The sequence below is a fragment of the Dendrobates tinctorius genome, unplaced genomic scaffold, assembly GCF_039654945.1.
Source record: "Dendrobates tinctorius isolate UK_male_01 unplaced genomic scaffold, ASM3965494v1 ptg000084l, whole genome shotgun sequence".
In the NCBI taxonomy this organism is placed as follows: Eukaryota; Metazoa; Chordata; class Amphibia; order Anura; family Dendrobatidae; genus Dendrobates; species Dendrobates tinctorius.
This window is the reverse complement of record NW_027361752.1, coordinates 26,341,674-26,365,947: the sequence shown is the minus strand read 5'-3', so window position 1 is coordinate 26,365,947 and position 24,274 is coordinate 26,341,674. Positions and strand designations below refer to the sequence as shown.

The following is a 24,274-nucleotide window of genomic DNA, read 5'->3' as shown; positions in this document are numbered from 1 at the left end:
ACAAGTTTTTGAAACTGCTGGTGCCTCCAACGTCCCCCGAACAACAAGATGCAGGGTCCTTCAGAGGTTTGCAGCTGTGCGTAAGCCATCCTGTCGACCACCTCTATCCACTGCACACAAGCAGAAACCGCTCCAGTGGGCCAAACGATACATGAAGACTGACTTCCAAACTGTTTTGTTCACCGATGAGTGCCGTGAAACACTCGATGATCCAAATGGATGGAGTGGAGGATGGCTGGTTGATGGACACCCCATGAAAACACGGCTAAGGCGCCAACAAGGAGGAGGTGGAGTAATGTTTTGGGCTGGAATCATGGGGAGAGAGATTGTCGGCCCCTTTAGGATCCCTGAAGGGGTAAAGATGAACTCCATAATCTATGTGGAGTTTCTAAAATAGCACTTCCTGCCATGGTTCAAGAGGAAGAACCGTGCTTTCCGCAGCAAGATCATTTTCATGCATGATAATGCACCGTCTCATGCTGCAAATAACACATCTGCATCTCTGGCTGCTATGGGCATAAAAGAGGACAAACTTATGGTGTGGCCACCATCTTCCCCTGACCTCAACCCCATTGAGAACCTCTGGAGCATCATCAAAAGGAGTGTCTATGATGGCAGGAGGCAATTCACATGTAAGCAACAGCTCTGGGAGGGTATTCTGTCCACATGCAAAACAATTGAAGCACAAACAATCCAAAAACTGACAAATTCAATGAGCGAGAGAGTTCAGAAGCATCTTTCGAACAAGGGGTCCTATGTGTAAATGTAACATCACCTAGAATAAAGTTTTGACTTGAAACCTGTTTGATTTCATTTTGTAATAAGCTGATAATGCTTATAATTTCACAATTGACCATTTTTTTGTTCAAAATAAAAAGGTTGAAAACGCTGCTGTGCATAATAATTTGGAACATGCATTTTGAGTGTTTCTTATTTATAAAAATATACTGTTTTCATAGGCAGCTTGATCAAAAACATTGCAGTTATACTAGAATATTAGATGACTGAAAAACAACAATGACTGCAATTCATATAGGTAATTTAGAGAAAATATGAGGAAATATTTTTTGCATAATAATTTGGAACGCAGTGTACAGTGTTATGTGTCAGATGGTTTTGAATCTTTTCCATGTGATCTCTCTCGCCTCTTGACTTCCCTTATCGTGACCTCTATACCATGCGTCCTTCCTTTCCCCTATACAATTACCATGTTTTGGCTATCTCTCACCAGCATGTTTGAGATATGATCACCTTGTCAGCACAGTTACATGACTGACACATGTTACACACGCATGTTGCTATTCTCCAATCTCAGGGGTTTGCTATAGGGATTAGAGATGAGTGAATATCGTCGTTCCCTCCTTATTTGGCAAGCTATAGCGCTTACTGAAAAAGCTGCATTGGGAACCTGGATACATGGAGCGCTGCCGATGATCATCTTTTTGGTGCCGCAGCTGCATGTGTCAGAGCTGTGTGACAGTCACAACCCATGCATGGAGAGCCTGTGTGTTGTGACTGTCACACAGCTATGACACATGCAGCTGTGGCACTAAACAGATGATCCCAATGCAGCTTTTTCGGTAAGCGCTATAGCTTGCCGAGTAAGGAGGGTGTGACGATGTTCACTCATCTCTAATAAGGATAGAATTGCTAAAACTCTTCCCTGTTTTCCATATCCCTATACCATCTATTCAGTGAGGTCTGTGTTAATAGATTGAGTTTTGGGCTAGAGGACTCATTTATTATTGGTACCACGGCTACCTTCTCACAGGTCCATATGTATGTGATCTTAGATTCTTTCTAATTGATACTCCCACTTCATCTATGCTCTCATATGTTCTATTGTATCTCCATATGTCTATATTTGGCTTTGCTTATGCATCATTCAGGAATGTTGGTTATTTATCATGTACTACAAAACTGTTTATTTTTAGATGGTTTTAATGTTTTTTTTTGTATGTCCTGTGTACTCAATAAAGTTGTGATATATTTTTGCATTTAAACAGGTGTGCACACCAATTTTTGCATTGGGCTTTCCCTCTTTTGGTTGCACCTTATCTGTCATGCAAGGTGTAGCACCCTGATACTTAATTTTTTTCATTTATTATATGATACATTGAGGTGCACCCTATTTATCAGTCTCTATCTACATTAAAACCTGCTTTTCTGAAGTCCAACATCAAAATCTTAGTCCTTGCAGGTCTTCGTGCTCTTCTAATCCAAAATTTGAGGATAAACTGATTGTTGCCTCCAAAATTCCTAGCCATGTTTACTTCCTCAACCATTTCCTCCCTGTTGGCAAGAATTAGGTAAAAAATGGCAGATCCTCTAGTTCCCTATTTTACCTTTTTGAAAGACATATTTGTAAGCGAGAGAAGATAAGAATTTTCTGGATCCATTACTTTTGCCTGAGAAAGATTCTGAACCAATATCTGTATAGTTAAAATAGAATAAGAAAAATTTCAACATTTCAAGATTTCATCAAATGTAGTTAATGGTGATGAGCGATTATACTCGTTGCTCGGGTTTTCCTGAGTATGCTTTGGTGTCCTTCAACTATTTTGGCGTGCTCGGAGATTTAGTTTTTGTGGATGCAGCCGCATGATTTGCGGCTGCTAGACAGCCTGAATACATGTGGGGATTCCCTATCAAACAGGCAATCCCCACATGTATTCAGGCTGTGTAGCAGCTACGTTGCCATAAACTAAATCTCCGAGCACGCCAAAATACTCGGAGGACACCCGAGCAACGAGTATACTCACTCATCACTAGTAGCTCTAGTAGTTAATAATTAATCATAGTAGTTTATTATCATTAGTTGTTCTGGGAAAAAAAGACTAAAATTCACTTATTTTTAACTAAACAGGTCCAAAAGTTATACATGGTTTAGCATATAAATGGGAGGGTTAAAGCTCTGTTTTTATGCTGCGCTTCAAAACTCCAAATCTTTTGCGTTTCTTTACACAGTTATAGAGTTTGAATATAACATTTTTGTCATATTCTGTCACCATTATGGTGCGTTTAAATGCTATAATAACTCATTAATTTTAGATTAGTCGTACCTACAGTCTGAACTGCACTAAAAGATATTTCATCAAACAATTGTCATGCTAGATCATTAATCAATTAATTATTATTTTATTACATGCACAAACTGTAATAAAATTCCTTTCATGGATAACAATAAACACTGTCATCAAGGGTGCCATCATTATGATGAATGGGAGATTACTTTCATGATAGCAATGAGTAAAGGTTCACATTTCATATGTTGACTGTGAGATAAATTATCTTTAAGCAGAAATTCTCCTTTAAGTTTAAAGGATAATCAGCGGAGTAAGGGAACGTGCAGATGATTAATGTTTCGATATGTGAAGACACCAGGAGCTGAGCTCTGCTGGGCTCCAGTAATCTGGTAAATCTGGTATAAACAATATAAAAGTGCCCTATGAAAACACAATATATTTATAGTGCAGAGCAAGGGAGAATAAAATTGGCCAATTCTTTAAAAAGATATGCTGCAGCCAAGCTCATGCATAGTTAGATATATCGCTATATAAAATTACAAACATTTATATGCCGCTGTACAGATATTTTAAACCCAATCCTGTGACACTTTGCTCTACCAAGTGGTAATATAATTTGACATTTCTTATCCGACTATAAATGGCTGAAGTAAGACTCGGTGCTCAGATATAATAATTTAGACTTCTCCTGTCATACAATTAAATTTATTTTAGAATTATTTCTAAATGCAAGATAAATGGAGGCTTTTCAGCTGCTGAAGGACCTTTGCGCTGGAACTATAATAACTATGCTAAACCACTCTTTTGTGCCTTAAGTAATTATCTATCCATCTTTGTTCTTTATTGCGTCTCGAAGATATGCTTCACCCGTTTGTATTTTTCTTTATTTTTTATATAATAATCTTTATTTAAGGGGAGCATTTTGCACCAAAAGAAAAACAACATACAATTCATTTTTTAAATTAAAGCAACTCTGTCATCAGAGTTCACAAAAAACAGAATGAATTATTTAACAGAAATTTAGACCTGTTTAGGATGGTATACTTATTGTGGAAAAACTGTGACACAATGGTGGAATAATCCTCAAATTAAAATTAACATTTTATCGTTAAACTCCTAAAATGTTCATTTTAATATTAGGCATTAAAACTTTTACAAAGGATAATAAAGCCATTCTCACGAGGGTTTTCAAAGTTAGTAAATCAGCTTCATCATGTCTAATTGATCTATTCAATAGTATATGGAGTTTTCATTTTGGAATTTGGTGGCAAATGCAAATAAGCAAAACAATTTGTATTGAATTAATTTTTTTATTATGTAGAATTGAGTAAATCAAATACCAGATTCAATTTTCATGAAAGTAATGGCTGAAACATTCATGCCCTTTGTTTCCACCTCTGTCTCTCAGCAACTATGTGGTAGCCCTGTTTTATTCCTGGGTTTCATGACACAGCTTAACCTGGGGGTTAATTCCTGGCTTGTTAGAATTTATTCCTGCTGTGAGCCCTTGGTGGGATTGCAATCTATTTAGTCTCCTGAGTCCCAGTCTTCTACTGCCAGCTATAGTTTATGCTAACTCTGGTTCACTCCTGTTGCCAAGCTTCTTTTCTGCCTAATTGACTCATGTTCTGACCTCATCCTGTTTGCTGACAATTCTTCAGACTTCCCATTCTGTTCCTGATTTTGATATCCTAGTAAAAATCCCACATGACGGCTCTGGTCGTCTCACATGATGTCATCCCACATGTTGACCATTCTGGACATCAAAATAGTTTACCAGACTGCAGCTTAATTCATGGTAAGAACCAAAGATGACTAAAGCAAATCCTGTCCATGGAAGCCCTATTAAGAGCTGCGAGGTATATTGAAAGTGTCCTATCAATGGCCAGCTGACCAACATTTTGTTAAAAATTTATAGGGCTTGGAAGGCATTAAATAAATAAAAAAGATTATGCTCATATATACAAGACCTGCCTTTTACCTGTACTGCCAACCAATGTTTTTTGCTCAGTCGTCTTCTCACTTTGGATCAGCCTTCTTTTTGATTTTCCAACAATGTCTAAGCATCAAGTGTTCACACGGGGCACAATAAATGTCAATGACAATGATTGGTCATGCATTGCACCCGTAATTACCGTGGATGGCGACACATGTCACTAACACGTATATTGCCCCACATGAACATGTGACACTTAGACAATGCCTAAAAAACATAGAAAAGACTAAAGAAGACTGAACACAACCACCTGAAGTTAGCAGGGAACCATTTTGAGAATTATGTCAGAATTGCATGTTTAGAAATGGACTAAGACAGGTAAGTAACGCATAGACCTGGGTCCCACCACTATTGTCCCCCTTTCCCCCTCTTTTATTTTTGATGATTTTTGATCTTAAATATTTTTAATGTCACTCTTAAAAGTCAGCTGTTAATAGCTTTACTTTTTGAGGATGCTGGAATTTCTTTCCTCGTGCTGATATTTTTCTTTCAGCTAGGGACATAACAGTATGAGTTCCACCATTAACATACCAAGAATGTAGAGTAGATTACATTAATATAATTCTACCATACACATGAACACCAAATAGTATTCACAAACCACCAATTATTAAAAATCAAATATAAGTTTAATCAATACAAAATGTACATATTTAATACAAAATGCTATTTAATGAGGATCAAGTAAGTTGGTGATAGACCACATAGCAAAACATTAATCTTCAAGTATGTACAAAAAGTATAATCTGCTGTGATATACAGTATATCAAAATAAGGTGCCAGTATTTCAAAAGGGACAGAATAATAAATGATTGTAGGTATATGAAGGGTTTGTCTAATGCTTACCCAAATTGTGCTTACTCTGAATTCCTAGACAATGCCCCAGAATTCCTAGAATGCCCCATCTCATACTTTGAGTAAATTGCTTTCTCAAGAGAAGTTGCTTACATGTCCTCTTCTGCAGGCTCTATATAGTCCCAAATAGGTTGGCCAGGTGATGGATGATTGGCACATGAGACATTAGTCCCCCTCCGGCGCTCATCACCGGAGCATGTCAGGAGAAAGTATTTCCGTGATGTCAATGGCGCACACCTGGAATGTATTGAAGCCTTTGCAGGTGCATTAAGAAAATAGGGCTAATGCACATGTGCACATCTGTGAATATTTTCTCAAAGTCTACAGGAGGGAGCCATACCGTGTATAAGGCAATAAATTCAAATTTTAGCAGATTTGCTTTCCTATTTGTTTCCTCACATAAACATAAAACCAGCCTACTTGTTATTTTTATTTTTAATCCTGTAAGTAATATTATTACAGCAATTATATTATAAAATGTACTAAAATCAATGCGTACAACAATAGTTTATACCCCTCAACAAAAATATCTAATCATGTTTCATGTCTCCATATTTGTATCATTTAGAGTGCCTCTTCATAGTTGTTATCCACTAAGTATCCATTTAGTAACAGAACAAATAACCAAAATGTTCTTTCTTTAATGGCTGAAAATTAAGGCATGTTTTAATTTAATTGTGTTTTTTGTTTAGCTCGATATAATGATTCTGCAGTTCGAGCCAAGATTATACAAACAGTCCTGAAAAGATAAAAGAGATTTTTAGTCCATCATGGTTATGGCCCCTTTATTCTAAAAAGTGTCAATGCCAAATTGTTTTTATAATTAATGAATGAAGCTTGACATTCACAGAAAAAAAAGCATGAGTCATAATTAACTCAATGATAGCATATATTAAGTTATTATTATAATTATGGAACTTATTGTTAAAACTTTTAGTTTGTCATCTGTGCAACTACCATCTCTATAGTCATATTTGTTGACTTGAATGAGATTAGAAAGAAGGTTCAGACACTTTTCCCAAAGAAGAGAACCATTTTTGTCCATAGGGTAAGCACGGTATTGCAGATTCTAACCAGTCTAATCAACTGAATGAAGCTGAATTGCAGTACCAGAGGCAGTTCTTTGGCAAGAGCTGGGTAAAAACAGACCTGATTACAATGATTGGATGTGACAGCAGCACCACTAGCAGTGTCATCAGACAACTCCGCACCATCTAATTGAAGCGTTAAGCTCTACATTCTCCAAACACTGGATGTCATATTCTACATGTGGCCTCACAAGTGATTTATAAAGGGCTAACAATGCATTGGGATCACAGGTACCACAGTACGTTGCTCCCAAATGCGACTACTTTTCCAGGTGGACCATCCTTTCCCTGCACAAACATGTTGCAGACAAAATCAGGTGTTCACTGCACAACGCCTTCAGTGTAAAGATCCACATAACTACCGATACATGGACCATATATCTCTCTAAATGCCCACTGAGGAAATATTGTGGAGTCTGGGACTAAAACATAAGCGTTTTGGTGCATGTCATGCCACCACCAAGGATAGCTGGATGTTTTTTGGACATTTCTCTGTCTATGTTGCCTCCTCCTCCTATTCCGCTTCTTACACTGTCTCCCTCATCTGTTCAGTGCAACACCTTCACCACCAACTTCAGCACAGCCAGGGGGAAGCGACAGCAAGCTGTTCTGAAACTCATCTGTTTAGGGGAAAAATACCTTGCCGTGCAAGAACTGTGGAAGGCAATCAAAGAACAGAGAGATGATTGTTTGGTGCTGCTAAATCTCAAGCCCGACCTGGTTGTATGAAATAATGAGCAAAATCTTGTAGCAGCTCTGGGCTCAGCCAGTTTGATGCACATCTCTTGCATGGTGCATGTACTGAATTTTGTGGTGCAGAGCTTCCTTAAAAATTACACAGATATGTCAGGGCTGCTGTTGAAAGTGGGGGCCATCTGTGCGCACTTCCAGCGTTCTCACTCTGCTGCTGCTCACCTGTCAGCACCACTTCTGCCTTACCGCTCACCGCCTCATATGTGACTTACCTACAAGGTAGAACTCCACCTTGCAAATGCTGGAGAGACTGTTTGTGCAGCAGCAGGCAATACTGAAGTTTAAGGGATTTGTTCTGCGAAACAATGCCACTTCAAGACCAATGAGTGTGCCTCCATGCGGGACATTTGAGCCGTGCTGCATTAGTTCAAGTACTCCATGAACAAGGCCAGCACTAATGATGCCATTATCATTGATATTATCCCACTTTTATGCCTCCTAGAAAAAATTGCTTCAGGAGATGATGAATGTGGTGGTGGCACAGGAGGAAGAGGAGGATGAGGAGGATGAACAGGGCCCAATCACACCATTATTCGGCCAGTCATCTACACATGGCTTATAGGATGAGTTCCTGTACCAACAGCAGCCAGATACACAACTGTCCAGCCAATTTACATTTTTGGAGGATAAGGAGGAGGAACTGTGTTTGCAGAAGGTTGGTGCTCAAAGCAGTTCACAAGCATCACTGGAGAGTGGCTGAAGGGATCATGGCCCAAATGTTGAAAACCTTCAGAACACAGGACCTAAAAACCAAGAGAAAAGGTGTGTCTCCTGTGGCTTTACAGAAAGAGAAGCTGACAGCAGAACACAAGCTGAAATGATCGATTTTATTATTATTATTATTATTATTATTAATATAGCACCATTGATTCCATGGTGCTGTACATGAGAGGGGGGGTTACATACAAATTACAGATATCACTTAGAGTAAACAAACTAACAATGACAGACTGATACAGAGGGGAGATGACCTTGCCTTTTCGGGCTTATATGCTACAGGATGGTGGGGAGAAATCAAGGAGCATGACAGTTTCAGCAACATGGTAGAAGAGTATGTGTTCACACGTCTTCACATACTAATTGATAGGTCTGCACCATTTAACTTCTGGGTCTTCAAATTGGACACAAGACCTGACCTTGCCTTTTATGCCTTGGAGGTGCTAGCTTGCCTTGTGGCAAGTGTACTGTCAGAAAGTGTGCTTAGCATGGCAGGGGAATGCAAACACATACAGGTAAATCCGCCTGCCCACAGCCAACATGCAAAAGTTCACAATTATTAACATGAACCTGGCGTAGATCCCACGGGACTTGTCCATACTTTTGGCTGAATAAAGAAGTATACCAGGTGCACTCAGCCATTGTTACATTCCACTTCAGTTTGTTATTTCTATTTGCCATTCCCAATGTTTTGCAGATGACAGCGTGGCAAAGAATGGATGTTTGGGCCACTCGTTCATCTGACTGTCATCCGGGTTTGGGTACCGTTCTGATACCCAAACTAAACTATTTTTCAATGTTCAGCCTAAGTCACAGAACTCGAACATCCACGGGTTCGCCCATCACTAATCCTCTTTGATACCTTGCAGCAATGATATCACAAAGTCTATCCTTGCCTATCCTGTAGTTTATCAGAGCTTGTACTGATGGGGACAGTATTTGTAACATTCCCTATTGAAAGAATGAAAATCTTCACTGTCCACTGTCTCATTATGTTCCTTTCCACATCCCACCTGCTTCCTCTGCTTTCCTATCATTAGAGATCTTTATAAATTCAAATTCACTGATTTCAATAAATTTTCCTTAAAAATTTGATATGTGGCAAATAGATTTCTCTCTTAATTTTGGGTAATCAGTGGTTTTTCAGTATTCAGATTTGCAGCGATTTTTTGACTAAAATCTAATTTGGGGGGAAAATATGGAGAACTTGGAAAATTGGAATTTTAAAAGGTCAACTCATCTCTACTTATCTGGAAACATTCTAAAGTCAAAACATCAAGATTTATATATGATATTTAAATTGATATTTTCCATAGATACTGTATTAATGTCTATAGAATTGTTAGCAGTATTTTTGTAATTGAAATCAAAACATTTTTTTACATGAAATATGGAATTTCACATATAAAAACTGTAAAATCCATACTGAAAATGCCTAACATAATGTTTTTTTCACAGCTCCTTGTCCACCCTTCCATAAAATGTGTAATGATGCTGTAACATGTATACCAGAGTCTCGCTATTGTGATGGATTGCCTGAATGCCCAGATGGTTCGGATGAATATAACAGCACATGTGGTAAGAGAAAAACTGCACGGATCCATGTCATTGAACTAGGGACTATTTTATTGTATTTTATTTTTTTGCTCTTTTTCTCTGTAGCAATAGGAGTGATGTTTCTTCTGAAAGTTAATACTAATAACTAGATAATATACTATTCATAGAAGAAGTTCACATTTGATGTTCAGGAAAGGCTATATATTAGAGATTAGCAAATCACTTTGAATGTAAAAAAAAATTCAAATTCAATAAAATCCAATTTTTCTGCCATTTAATTATCAGGGTCCTGACAGCGCAGGTGTACAGCCTCCGCTAATCAGTGACTCACCAGTACTGTAGGGACCCCTGGGGACAAGAACAGCCGGAAAATACAGATGCACAGAACCTGAACGCTGAAGTTTAGCAAGCCGGCACGGGACCTACGGTCATGTGACTGCAAGGGGGGGGGGCTTAGCGTCCTGCTTTCAGAGAAAGTAGAAAACTCAGAGTCTGGCAAAACGGAGGTCATACACAGTACAGGCAACAAGGTGCAGGAGGGATAAACAGACGGGAGGTCAAACAAAGCCAGAGGTCATACACAAGAGGGCGGTACGGTACCAAGGGGACGAGCAGAGAGAAGTCGGGTCACAAGCAGAGAGTCATACACGAGAGGTAGCGCAGTACAAGAGGGGCAGGCAGAACTCGCAACAGGGACAGACCCGGATCACAACCAAACAAGCAACAAGTAATCAGGCACAGGGCACACGTATACAAGAGGTCAACTAACTCAGCCGAGGGCAGGAGTATAACTGACACTGGACCTAGGTCCAGTGAGCATTAAATAGCCACCCTCTGCCAGAGAGAGGCAGAACAATTTAACCTCCAGTCTGACCAGGACGGGCCAAAGTGAAACCCCGTCCTGGGTCATGACATTAATTTGTTCAAAGTCAGCAGAGTAATGTCTGACAGGCATTTTGCTGGATACAGAAAAGCAAAAAGGACAGAGAAATAAGAAAGTGGGTATATAATATTTCTCCAGCCCTCACCTGTCTTCATTGATGCAGTCACCGTTGCTGGATTCACATGGCCATTTTGATGTTTTCTGATGCTGAGCATTTTTGGCTTTTTCTGACCTAGGCGAGAGACAGGAGACACTGAAGACGCCAGTTGCCGGAAGATGTCAAATAATATTTTTTTTTTGCAGATTTTTTTAAAATGCTCTGAGATATGGTGAAAGCCTAGAGCATAACAACATACATTTCATTTGCATCCAATAAATTCAATGCAATTTATTGGTTCTGGCCAAATTCGATCGAAGTGCCAAATTTAAGTTTCAGCAGTTTTGTTCATCATTACTACTAGACATGCATAGCATGTGAATTCTTTATGAAAATTAATCACAAATATATTTGAATAATAATCTTGGTTGTAATACAGTAAGAGAATAACTATTGACAGTTAATACTAACTAACTTTACTATGTACTAAAGCTGTATCAAGTGCTTTTCCCATGCTTAGATACTTCTCTAGGTTCTTTAATTTTCACATACTGTATAGCACATGTCATAACATGCATGGGATATGGAAATTATAGCTGCAACAAGGACAGAGACTATTATGTGAGACTAAGGGTACCGTTACACTTAGCGATCCCGACGATATGGATCGCTGGTGCATCGTTAAGTGGTCGCTAGTGAGCTGCCAAACAGGCAGATCTCACCAGCAACATAGCAGCGGTCGGGGGTCGCTACTTACCTATCAGATGCGGCGATCCTGACGTCCTCCCACCAGCATCCACGCGTCGCTCGTCGGCGCCACAGGAAGCCCAGCAGGAAGCGCCCGACAAGAAATGGTCCAGGATGTTCTTGCGCGATCAGCGATAATCAGCGAGGGAGCCGGTCGGAGGTAAGTATCACATGTAGCGATATCGCTAGCAATATCGCTGCTGCGTCACAAAATCAGTGACGTTACAGCGATATTGCTAGCGATATCACTATGCGTAACGGGCCCTTAACAGATTACAGTCACTCAGAATATAGTGCTTCCATATAGTAGTGTGCAAAGGTTTTCGGCAGCTGTGGGAAAATGCTGCAACATAAGAATGCTTTAGAAAAGTGTTAATTTATTTTTATCTATGAACAAAATGCAAATTGAATGAACAAAAGAGAAGTCTAAATCAAATCAATATTTGGTGTGACCAGCCTTTGCTTTCAAAACAGCAACATTTACCGTATTTTTCGGATTATAAGATGCACATTTTTCCCCCAAATTTTGGAGGAAAATGGGGGTGCATCTTATAATGCGAATATACAGTACCTTACCTGCCATGGTGGAGCAGGGTCTCAGGGTCGCTGCTGGAGGAGGCAAGAGTGGAGCATTGCTGCAGGCCGCAGGCTGGGATGAGGGGGTGTTCGGATTTGTGGGGTGCCGCTGCGGGTTGCTTGTGCTGCGGCGGGTATCTCTGTTGCTTCGGGGGCTCTGCCAACATTTTTTTGAAAGACCAGAGCCCCCGCAGTTCCATAGTTTCCTATGCAGTGGACTCTGGAAAAAAGGCTGCCGGGGGCGGCGCATGCTCAAATGGAGATATCTGCACTAAGATTTTAGGAGATGAGATCTCAGCCCAGAGATCTCATCTCCCAAGATCTTGGTGCTGAGATCTCCATCTGTGCATGCGCCACCCCAGCACTTATTTTCCTGCAGTTCACTGCATAGGTATCCATTGAACTGCGGGAGCTCTGGCCTTTCACAATACGTCAGCAGAGCCCCCGCAGCATCGGAGACTCCCACTGCAGCACCGGAGACACTTGCAGCACCAGAGAAACACGCAGCACCGGCATCTGCAGTGGCGTGCCGCACATCTGAACACCCCCTCATCCCAGCCTGCGGCCTGCAGCAATGCAACACTCTTGCATCCTCCAGCAGCGCCCCTGGGACCCCGCTTCTTTGCAGCCACCACCTCCAGTAAGCAATAAGACTCATGGATTATAAGCACCACCATTTTATTAAAAAAGATTTTTCCTATTTTTCTCCTCAAAATTTGGGGTGCATTTTATAATCCGGAGCGTCTTATAATCCAAATTACAGTATTTTAGGTACTTGCACACAGTTTTTGAAGGAACTCAACAGAGAAATTATAGCAGACTTCTTGGAGAACTAACCACAGATCTTCTGTGGCTGTAGTCTTCCACAAATCCTTCTGTCTCTTTATATAATCCCATACAGACTTGAGTTTGTTGATATAAGGGCTTTGTAGAGAATTCTTAATGACATTGTATATTCTTTATATTTGGAGTCGCTGTCCTGCTGCAGATTAATTTGGGAGCCAGTCATACTCCTTCCTGATGGTATAACATGATGGATAAGTATTTGCCTGTATTCATCAGCATGTAACCCCAGAAAGACTTGATGTTGAGATTAGGGTGCTGTGGGGCCATATCAACACTTCCAGGACTCCATGTTTAGCTGCATGTTTGAGGTCGTTGTCATGCTGCAAAATAAATTTGGAGCCAAACCGATATCGCCCTGATAATATGGCATAATGAATAAGTGTCTACCTGTATTTCTCAGCATTAAAGTTCGCTCACACTGGCCCATAAATCGTACAAGTACAATACAATATAACATTGCATTGTACTTGGACCAAGGTTGGTAAATAAGTCAAGTCAGTGCTCATCTGCAAGTTGTATTCTCAGCTTGGATCGAACTGAAAAAAAAATTGCAGCATGCTATGATTAATAGCAAAATTCTCCAATAAAGGATATTTAGAAGTAGCACAACTGTGTTCCGAATATACCCATATAAGTAGGAGTAGTGCCGACTTAGTAGCAATTGAAAAAAAAGGAGGAAAAAAGTCGCAAAACTACAATAATGTATAAACTTTATTGATTACAAAAGACAGGTGGTGAAACCAGACATGTTAAAAAAGTCACATAGAAAGGAGAAAAATTACCACATACCCAGAGATAAAGGACCTTTGCTTCCCTGATGTAAAAAATCGTACAGGCAGGGTAAGAAGGTGCAAAAGTCATGCCAAATTCAGGCAGCTTGCCAATCGCATCCCATATGGGAATTTCATGTCCATAAAGTCATATGTACAAATGCTACCCACTGTGCCAGTGAACATGAAAGTGGCAGACAGAGCACCTTGAATACCTCTGATATCAACACCAGACACACACAGTGCAGAGAGACAAAAGGCTGCAAAAACAACCTCACCAATATCGAGTACTCATACCTCAGCCGAGGTTATATCTGATAAAGTACAGGCAGGATAAGAAGGTGCAAAAGTCATGCCAAATTCAGGAAGCTTGCCAATCGGGTCCCATGTGTGAATTTCATTCCCATAAAGTCATATGTGCAAATGTTACCAACTTTGCCAGCAAACATGAAAGTGGCAGACAGAGCACCTTGAATACCTCTGATATCAACACCGGACCCACACAGGGCAGAGAGACAAAAGGCTGCAAAAACAACCTCACCAATATTGAGTACCCATACCTCAGCCGAGGTTATATCTGATAAAAAAGGAGGGGGGGGGTTCTGTGCCATGCCAGGAACCAGGGGCACATTGGGTTCGGGAATGGGTCAGGAAAATACGGGCTTACACATTGTAATAGCCGCTAAGGTGCACCAGGTCCACCCCAACGTATGTTTCACAACGGTGATATTAGCTTCCTCAGGGGGCGTGGCTAATGAGATGAAAATTGTCTCTTAAGGCTGTGTGCCCGCGTAAGCGTTTTTTGAGCGATTTTGAAGCGTTTTTCCTGGTAAAAATGCTTCAATATTGCATACAAGAAGCATCCCATTCATTTTAATGCATTCCGCACTTTTTGTGCACATTGATGCGTTTTTTACCACTAAAAAATCGCTTAGCGGTTAAAAGCACAGCATGCTCATTAATTTTACGGAATAGTCCATGTTTTAGCTATTTTCTATGAGCCTGAAGACGCGCGGAAAAAACGCATAAAAAGCGTGATTTTTATGCAAAAATCGCGGAAAAAAAATGCAAATACCAGCAATTGGTAATTAGACAACTGCCTGCTGATATTCATAGGCTGGGAAAGTCCATGGAAATTGACCCCTAGATTTGCCAATTCCTTCTCTTAGCCTCTGTTCTTCCAAATTGCCCTGGTGAATTGATAATTGGGTAATGGTTTTGGGGTTGATATCATCTGTGTAATGTCAGATGAAATCAAGCCCAGGGGGTTAGCAATGGAGATACTTTCATTACTAAGCCGATAGTCAAAACAAATGGGTAAGAGGCTAATTGGCAGGGAGTTCTTTTTATAATTAAAGGACTTTTCCTTCTGTGTGTTTATTTATTTTGATTATGGGGTCAGCAACTGACATAAACGCAAAAACCATTACCCTGATTGCCAACACACCAGAGCATTCGAGAAGAGCTGAAGCTCATGGCCAGAATTAGCACATTTAGTGTATGCACCATTTCTGGGGCAGCTGAGGACTGGTCTTTTTAGGTTGGGAAGGGGCCAAAAATTTAGGGACATTCCAGCCTATTAATATTAGCGTGCAGTTGTCTGCTTAACCTATACTGGTCATTAAAAAAAGTGTTACTTCATGCCATTTTTTTCTTTTACTTATTAGCTAAATTCACGTACAGAAACCCACATAGAGAATTCCAGTATGTAAAAAATGATGTTGAAAGCACATTGAAAACGGATTGCATATGCATGTCAAGCGGATGCTAGGATAGAAAAATTTCAGTGTATTGTGCTTGCATGATACTCACATGACACTCATCCTATTTTTCTGGATCAACATCAGACCGATTTTTTAATATGCTAATGTGACACCAACTTTAAGAAGTTCATTAATTCTGACCAAACCCCTACCTTCATTTGCTGAAAGAAAAAAACCCTAAATGTGCAAGGAACCTCTACCATGCTTCATTGTTGCCTGAAGACAGTCATCATTGTACTGCTCTTCAAGCCTTCCCGAACAAACGGCCTACTCTTTCTGTCAAATATTTAGTGCATTGTTTAGTCATTTAGAATTATTTCTATGTCGAAAGTATGTTTTTTGGCAGCAATTCTCCTATGAAGACCAGTTCTGTGTAGACTCCTCAGAATAGTAAATGAACTTAGCTCAGTCCCAGTGGTTGCAGGCAGTTGTCATGGTGTAGGGTCAGTGGGGGCGAGCTGGGGGGGTGGGGGGTGGTCCCTCTTCTTACCACGCAGAGATGTAACAGAGACAAGATGGAGGCAGGTTCTGGGTGCAACATGTCCAAGTTTATTTTCACTTGCCGTCCGCCTGACAGCCTCAGAAGCACACCGCACTTCCTTCACCTCACGGCCCTCCGTTTCCAGGGCCGCTTCCCACACACTGTACGTTACACTGGGGACGTGTATGCATACACTGTCCCCTCTTCACTCGTCGACGCTCCTGACAGGTCCGTCACTGTGGCCGCCTTAGGCCCGTAAACCAACAGCGCTTCTACTGTTCAGTCGTCGTGTCAAATACGTTGTCTACACCCAGTGCCTCGTCGCTTCTGCGGTTCTTCCTGTCAGGACCACCCCCTGACGTTCTCTCTCCTCAGTCCTCCTGGTCTGGTTCTCCTCAGAGAGCACAAACTGTCGTAGTCCTCCTGTCACCTGAGCTCTCCCTGGGGACTGGAATCTTCTGGAACCCTCCCTCAGTATTTATATCTCTCCCGATCCCCTGTCACTGTAACTCCGCCCCCCATGACCAATGGTTTCTAAAGCCCTAAGCTGATGTCAAGTCCTTTGCTCACACTCCTCCCTGCCATCTAATGGTCAACCCAAGGTACTGCACGTCCACTACACTTTCCTAGCTGTTTCCCCACTGTAGTAACTGACACCTGTCTAAACTGCGCAAACCTATCTTTCTCTATTCTGACACGTCCGTCCGTCAGGTCACCTTCCCTACACTCTCCCTTCCTTTGTCTATTGTCATCCTCGACAATCCGTAGTCCCTGCCTTCGTCATTCTGAAGCTTCACCTACACTCTGTTGTCGGAGCAGCTGTTGGGCCAAACCCACTACCTGCGGGGGGCCGAACCATACTGGGAGCACCATGCTCTGAGTAGCCTACTGCTATTCACCAGAGCGCACGCCACATGGCAACGTCTTTCACACTGGGCTAGGTCCACCCATATCCTCTCTATGGCGTGTACCTTCCCCTACTCTCCCCTTCTGTCACCTTCCACTAACCGGTATGCCATGATCGAGGCCTCACACCTACCAGATCATTGCCGACACCCGCCTTCCTTCTTCAGGGGTGTCCGTGGTGTCGGGGACCTGACCTAGGACAACTGTCTTTCTCACGTCTTTCACCTCTTGTACCTTTCTTTCAATTACATGTCATGGTCGGCGTCTCGGTCTCCCAGACCTCCTCCACATCCAGACCCTTTTCGGATCTCACACTTTCCTTTGGTCCCTTAGACCTTCCCTTACCCGGACCTGTTGCATTTACTTTTGCATATTATACAACAAAACAACTTTATAATAGCAATAGTACCCCTTTTTCTAATTTTTTTTTCCATTTACTATTTTTTTCTTTTTAACCAACAAAACAAACAAAAAAAAAATATAACAGGCTTTCGCTCCCTTCCTTTAACATTGGCACTTTTTTCTTTTTGCATCCCCGCTATGTCAGGCAAACCAATTTCAACACTTATAACAAGAAAAACATTTTCCTTTAACCTGGACGCAAACTGTCCCAATTACACCGTTATGCAGATAGCGAATTCCCAACAGTTCAAGCCATCTCCTGGTGGCAGGTAGCAAGGGACCCCACAACCGTGGAGCTCCCAGGATGCAAGAAGTGTCCCTTTCTGCAAGTTAGTATAAACGAGCAGTCCCGGGGATCGTGCAGCCGCCATGCCAGCCTTTCCCCTCTCATGGAGCAGGTTCCAGACTTCCTGCTCCCTAGCCCTCTTCTTCTTTATAACTCCTGCGACCCAAACAGAGGGTCCGGTACAAGCCCTGGAGTCGGTGGGTGGGACTTAACCGAGGATGACAGCGGGGCAGAGGCGACTGATGATGTCAGCGGCCCAGCAGCCGCTGGGGCCGGGTGGTGGGCAGGGGCAGCCGGATTTCTCGCAGATTGGGCCACAGGGCCTGACACATAGGCCGCAGCCGGCTCCAACGCCGGCATAGCCGCGGACGCGGGATAGGCCGCACTCAGAGTTCCAGACAGAGCCGGAGTAGCTGCCGATTCCGGGAATGGGTCGCTACCAGCAGGGGACACACAGCAGCGCCTTTTGTAGACAGTCTCCACACCGGCGACACCAGACGTGGCGCCACCGGGCATGATGAATCAGGAAAGGTAACGGAGGCCCTGCTTAGCTCAGCATAAACAGTAAGGGCTTCCTCGGCCAGACTTTCGGATACACAGGGGGCCGCGTTCTGCGGCTGAGTAGTGGGGACTTCTTGCGGAGCGGCTGGCAGAGCCGGGGGAACTCTCACCTTCCCCGATGTTGCGGCCTCCGTCACATCTTCTCGCTTCTTCTCCCGCAGTCTCTGTTCTTCATCCCGCCGTCCGGCGGGGCTGGCCTCCAGGCTCAGGGGTTCCGCGGGGAGGCTTCTCGGTGATGTCTTTGGCGGTCGCTCCTGTAGGGTCCGCAGCCACTCTTCTCCACCTGAGATCTTGAAGACTGTCTATGACTCCCAGCAGGACTCGATCTCCCGACGCCATCGCCACTCCAGGCGCCCGAGGCCTCCTGGCACATATCGTTTCCCCCAGGAGTACGTTGGAGGGGGCCCCAGTCCATCCGGAGCCATGGCAAACACCCGGACCTCTCTCATGCGTTGGAGTAATACCGCCATCTTGGGCAGAATCAGCTGCTGCCTTGGATCCTCTGCAGCAACGCTGATCCGCCACAGCGTCCCAATTTGTAATCCACAGGTCAGTAATTGGTAGTCCACAGGTGTTTATAATCCAAAATAGAGCAGCCCAAATTTTTCTCAGTCCTTCAGTCGCAGGCCTGCCGCAGAAGATAGCGTATTAGCAGCGGCGATCCTGCTGACTACACCAAATGTAGGGTCAGTGGGGGCGAGCTGGGGGGGTGGGGGGTGGTCCCTCTTCTTACCATGCAGAGATGTAACAGAGACAAGATGGAGGCAGGTTCTGGTGCAACAGGTCCAAGTTTATTTTCACTCGCCGTCCGCCTGACGGCCTCAGAAGCACACTGCACTTCCTTCACCTCACGGCCCTCCGTTTCCAGGGCCACTTCCCACACACTGTACGTTACACTGGGGACGTGTATGCATACACTGTCCCCTCTTCACTCGTCGACGCTCCTGACAGGTCCGTCACTGTGGCCGCCTTAGGCCCGTAAACCAACAGCGCTTCTACTGTTCAGTCGTCGTATCAAATATGGTGTCTTACACCAAGTGCCTCGTCCCTTCTGCAGTTCTTCCTTCCCGTTCTCTCTCCTCTGTCCCACTGGTCTGGTTCTCCTCAGAGAGCACGAACTGTCATAGTCCTCCTGTCACCTGAGCTCCCCCTGGGGACTGGAATCTTCTGGAACCCTCCCTCAGTATTTATATCTCTCCCAGTCCCCTGTCACTGTAACTCTGCCCCCCATGACCAACGGTTTCTAAAGCTCTAAGCTGATGTCAAGTCCTTTGCTCACACTCCTCCCTGCCATTTAATGGTCAACCCAAGGTACTGCACGTCCACTACACTTTCCTAGCTGTTTCCCCACTGTAGTAACTGACACCTGTCTAAACTGTGCAAACCTATCTTTCTCTATTCTGACACGTCCGTCCGTCAGGTCGCCTTCCCTACAATGGCACTACTGGACATCTTCTAATTTCAAAGGCGAGTAAGCATGTGATTATTTTTTTTGTTCTGCATTAGGATTCTTTGGGCAGCTAATTCATCTACCGTCCTCAAAATTGCCCATTTCTTGATGTACTCAATGCTGAGAAGTGCAGGCCATGACTTATCCATGATGCAGTATCATTAGGGAGAAGCGTGATTGGCTCTAAATTTATTCATGCAGCCGGACAAAGCCCCAATTAAAACATCATTGAATCTGTGAGGTATTACACGAAGAGACAAAAGGCTTTTTGAAGAACATCTGGGGGTAGTTCTACAAGATGTTTGCAACAACCTCATTACCAAGTTCCTTCATATCTGTGTGCAAGTGTAACTAGAAAAATTGATGCTTTCATGTGGTTTTGAGGACAAAGGATGGTGACACCAAAAATTGATTTGATTTAGATTTCTCTTTTGTTCACTCACTTTGCATTTTGTTAATTGCTAAATATACTTATTTTTAGTTTTTATTTTCAAAACCCTGATGCTAACCTTCTTTAATACTTATTGAGCTGTAGTTTTGATTGGTATCATATTGTCGTACTTATGATTTTTTTATTGTTTTTTTTACTGCATTTTTTATTAGAAAACATTGTGACAAACATAACCTTTCTTGTATTTTTATGTTGTGTGCATAGAATCGTAGAATAATAATAATAATAATCTTTATTTGTATAGCGCCAACATATTCCACAGCGCTTTACAGTTTAACCGTTTCAAAACACAAGTCATAAGTAACAACGTTAACAATACAATAATTAAAGCAAAATAAGAAAACCCTGCTTGAGAGAGCTTACAATCTACAATGAGGTGGGGGAGATACAAAGTACAGGTGTGTATTTACAATGGTGTGTTTACAATGAAGGTCCAGCCATCTTGAGGGAGTAAGGGATGGATGGAGATAGTGAATGGGTTACACATGCACACTTACACATAGAATGACTTTGACTAGTGAACATGATAGGCCGCTCTGAACAAATGTGTTTTGAGGGCGCGCCTGAAACTATGCAAATTGTGGATAGTCCTGATGTCTTGGGGTAGAGCATTCTAGAGGATAGGAGCAGCACGGGAGAAGTCTTGGAGTGGGAGGTACGGATTAGTGCAGAGGTTAGTCGAAAGTCGTTTGCAGAGCGCAGCGGTCAGTTAGGCCGATGGACAGAAATGAGGGAGGAGATGTAGGGAGTGTTGCACTGTGGAGAGCTTTGTGGGTGAGAACAAGTACTTTGAATTGGATCCTATAATGAATGGGCAGCCAATGAAAGGACTGGCGAAGAGCGGACGCGTCCGAGTACTGATTAGTCAAATAGATGACCCTGGCTGCTGCGTTAAGTATGGACTGGAGAGGGGATAGTCAAGTGACGGGGAGGCCAATTAATAGAGCATTGCAGTAATCCAGGCGGGAGTGGATCAGTGCTACAGTGAGGGTTTTTGTTGTTTCCATGGTGAGAAAAGGGCTGATTCTAGAGATGTTCTTTGGGTGTAAGCGGCAAGAGCGGGCAATAGATAGTATATGGGATGTGAAGGAGAGATTGGTGTCAAACATAACACCCAGACAGCGCGCCTGCTGCTGTGGTGTTATTGTGGTACCACCCACGGAGAGGGATTTCCCTGATTTAGGGAGGTTAGAAGGCGGCGGGAGAAGAAGTTCAGTTTTGGAGAGGTTGAGTTTCAGATAGAGAGCGGACATGATGTTGGAGACTGCAGACAGACAGTCACTGGCGGTCTGTACTACAGCAGGGGTAAGGACTGGGGAAGACGTATATAGTTGTGTGTCATCAGCATAAAGATGGTACTGAAAGCCAAATCTGCTGATGGTCTGTATAATTGGGGCCATGTAGAGAGAGAAAAGAAGGGGGCCCAGGACTGAGCCCTGAGGTACCTCGACTGCAAGAGGAAGAGGAGATGACGTTGAGCCAGAGAACAAAACACTGAAGGAGCGGTCAGAGAGATAGGAAGATAACCTGGAGAGAGCAGTGTCCTTAATGCCTAGTGTCATGTCGGACACTGTTCGCACCAGGGTGTCTGGCAGACAGCGGTAATACCCCATCCTACCACATGGTTCTCAGCGGCGCTGATTGGTCTTCTGATCCGGCTTGGATTGGGTTAACCAGGTTGTCATTCTGGCTGAGGGCTTAGCCACGCCCTCTGTCTTTAAATTGCCCTGTGTGACTATGGGCGTCGCCGACTATAGCTCTTGCCTTGTGCTAAGCGTTACCGGTCTAGAGTGGTGGTCTAAGGAGCATACGGTTGCTGGTGTAGTATATTCCATTGTTGCCATTTTGCCTCCCTGTGTTGTATTATTTGGTTGCCCTTGCACATTACTGTATTCCCCTGTGTGTACGCGGTGTGGTGCATTTCCGTTATCCCTGTACATACTTATTTGTGGGGTCTGGTGTTTGGTCTCCTCACTGGGTGGAGGGTGGTGGGTTCAGCTTAGGGCTGGACAGGAGACAAGGACAGGGTGGAGGCCCAGGCAGGCACACCTTCAGTGTAAACCCTGGGTTGAGGGACAGACAGGGTTTTCCCTAGTCTGAGGGACACCGCAGGGGCCCCGGGGTTTCAGCCTAAAGTTACCTAGGCTTCCCATGACATTATAGTCGGCCCAAAAAGAAGAAAAAAAAAAAAAAAGGAATTATTTACCATGGATCCTATAGTCTCCATAACCAAGCAGCTGGAGGCTCTGTCCATACAGGTCACTGAACTGAGGGGGGCGGTCCAGCATCAAGGCCTCTCAGTTCCTGCTGTGCAAACTGAGGCAGCAGTCAGGGCAGCTGAACCCAAGTTGCCTCTTCCTGAACGATTTTCTGGTGATCGCTGTAAGTTTGTTGTATTTCGTGAATCCTGCAAATTGTATTTTCGTATGCGTCCACTCTCCTCAGGAAATGAGGCTCAGCGTGTGGGCTTGGTAGTTTCCTTGCTGAGTGGTAATCCACAAGCATGGGCGTTTTCACTACCTTCTGATTCAACTGCATTTGAGTCCGTAGACCTTTTTTTTCTGCTCTGGGTTTAATCTATGATGATCCTGACAGACTGGCGTTAGCAGAGTCTAAAATACGCTCTCTACTCCAGGCTGAGCGACTGGCGGAGGATTATTGTACAGAATTTCGCCGCTGGTCTGTGGACACACAATGGAATGACCCTGCACTAAGGAGTCAATTTTTGCATGGGGTTTCTGAAAGGGTTAAACAAGCTCTGCTAATGTATGAGACTCCCGCCTCTCTGGAGGCTGCTATGGTGCTTGTAGTACGCATTGATCGCCGTTTTCGTCAGAGGTCGCAGGAGACATTGCCTGTGGGGGGAGGGGCAGTCTCTGGTGAGGTCGCCTCAGGTGAATCCGTGGAACCTATGCAGATCGCTGGTATATCACATACACATAATAACAAGCATAAATGTCCCTTGCCCAGAAAGCAAGGGGTCTGTTTTTTTTGTGGCAAAAAAGGACATTTTATTAATGCTTGCCCCCGGGTACCTAAGAAAGACGTGCCGGCGGAAAACTGCTAGGCTCAGAGGGTTTGGAGGAGTCTAGTCTGAGCCTTTGCATATCCTCTGTGGTGGTCTCCCAGTGTATGCTCCCTGCCAAGGTAGTTATCGGGGGCCAAGAGCTGTCGATTACTGTATTTGTAGATAGTGGTTCAGCCGCTAATCTCATTGATGAAAAGTTTGCGCGTACTGCGGGATTTAAGGTGGAGACACTGCCTAATCCTACCGGGTGGTTACCATCAATGCCTCCCCTCTCTCACAAGGGGAGATTAAAGAGTTTGTGGCTGATGTAAAACTCCACATTGGGGTCCTACACTCTGAGCGGGTAACATGTAAGGTGCTCAGTAATTTACCTGCTCAGGTAGTTCTGGGGTTTCCATGGTTGTCTATGCACAATCCTGTGATTGATTGGAAAAACCAGGACATAATTCAGTGGAGCAGATACTGCCAGGAGAGTTGTCTGGCCACATGTATCTCCGCTGTGACTCCCAGCATCCCGGAGCCACTGCTGGACTTTGCTGATGTATTTTCTGAAAGAGGTTGTTCAGAGCTGCCACCGCACCGACCCTATGACTGTGCTATTAGGTTAAAACTGGGGGCCAAGTTACCAAAAGCCAGGATGTTTAATATCTCAGGTCCTGAGAGGCAAGCTCTCAAAGAATACATTGCAGAAAGTCTAAGCAAAGGGCACATCAGGTCTTCATCATCTCCATTGGCGGCGGGGTTCTTCTTTGTCAAGAAGAAAGATGGCGGATTACGCCCTTGTCTGGATTTCAGGGAACTCAACCAGATTACGGTTCGTGACCCCTACCCGATGCCACTGATATCCGATTTGTTCAACCAGGTGTCTGGTGCCAAATGGTTTTCCAAGCTTGACCTCAGGGGGGCGTACAATCTCATAAGAGTCCGTCAAGGGGATGAATGGAAGACAGCATTTAATACCCCTGAGGGTCATTTTGAGAATTTGGTGATGCCATTTGGGTTGACGGGCGCGCCAGCAGTATTTCAACATTTCAT

At 43.4% G+C, this 24,274-nt stretch overlaps 1 protein-coding gene across 1 annotated transcript in view; it reads left to right on the top strand.

Moving 5' to 3' along the window:
• TMPRSS15 (transmembrane serine protease 15) overlaps window positions 1-24,274 on the top strand; it is a 473,521-nt gene that overhangs the window by 51,772 nt on the left and 397,475 nt on the right. Inside the window, exon 6 of the mRNA XM_073584497.1 lies at window positions 9,894-10,013. Within this exon, the coding sequence (XP_073440598.1) occupies window positions 9,894-10,013 (120 nt within the window). The remainder of the gene's footprint in view (window positions 1-9,893; window positions 10,014-24,274) is intronic.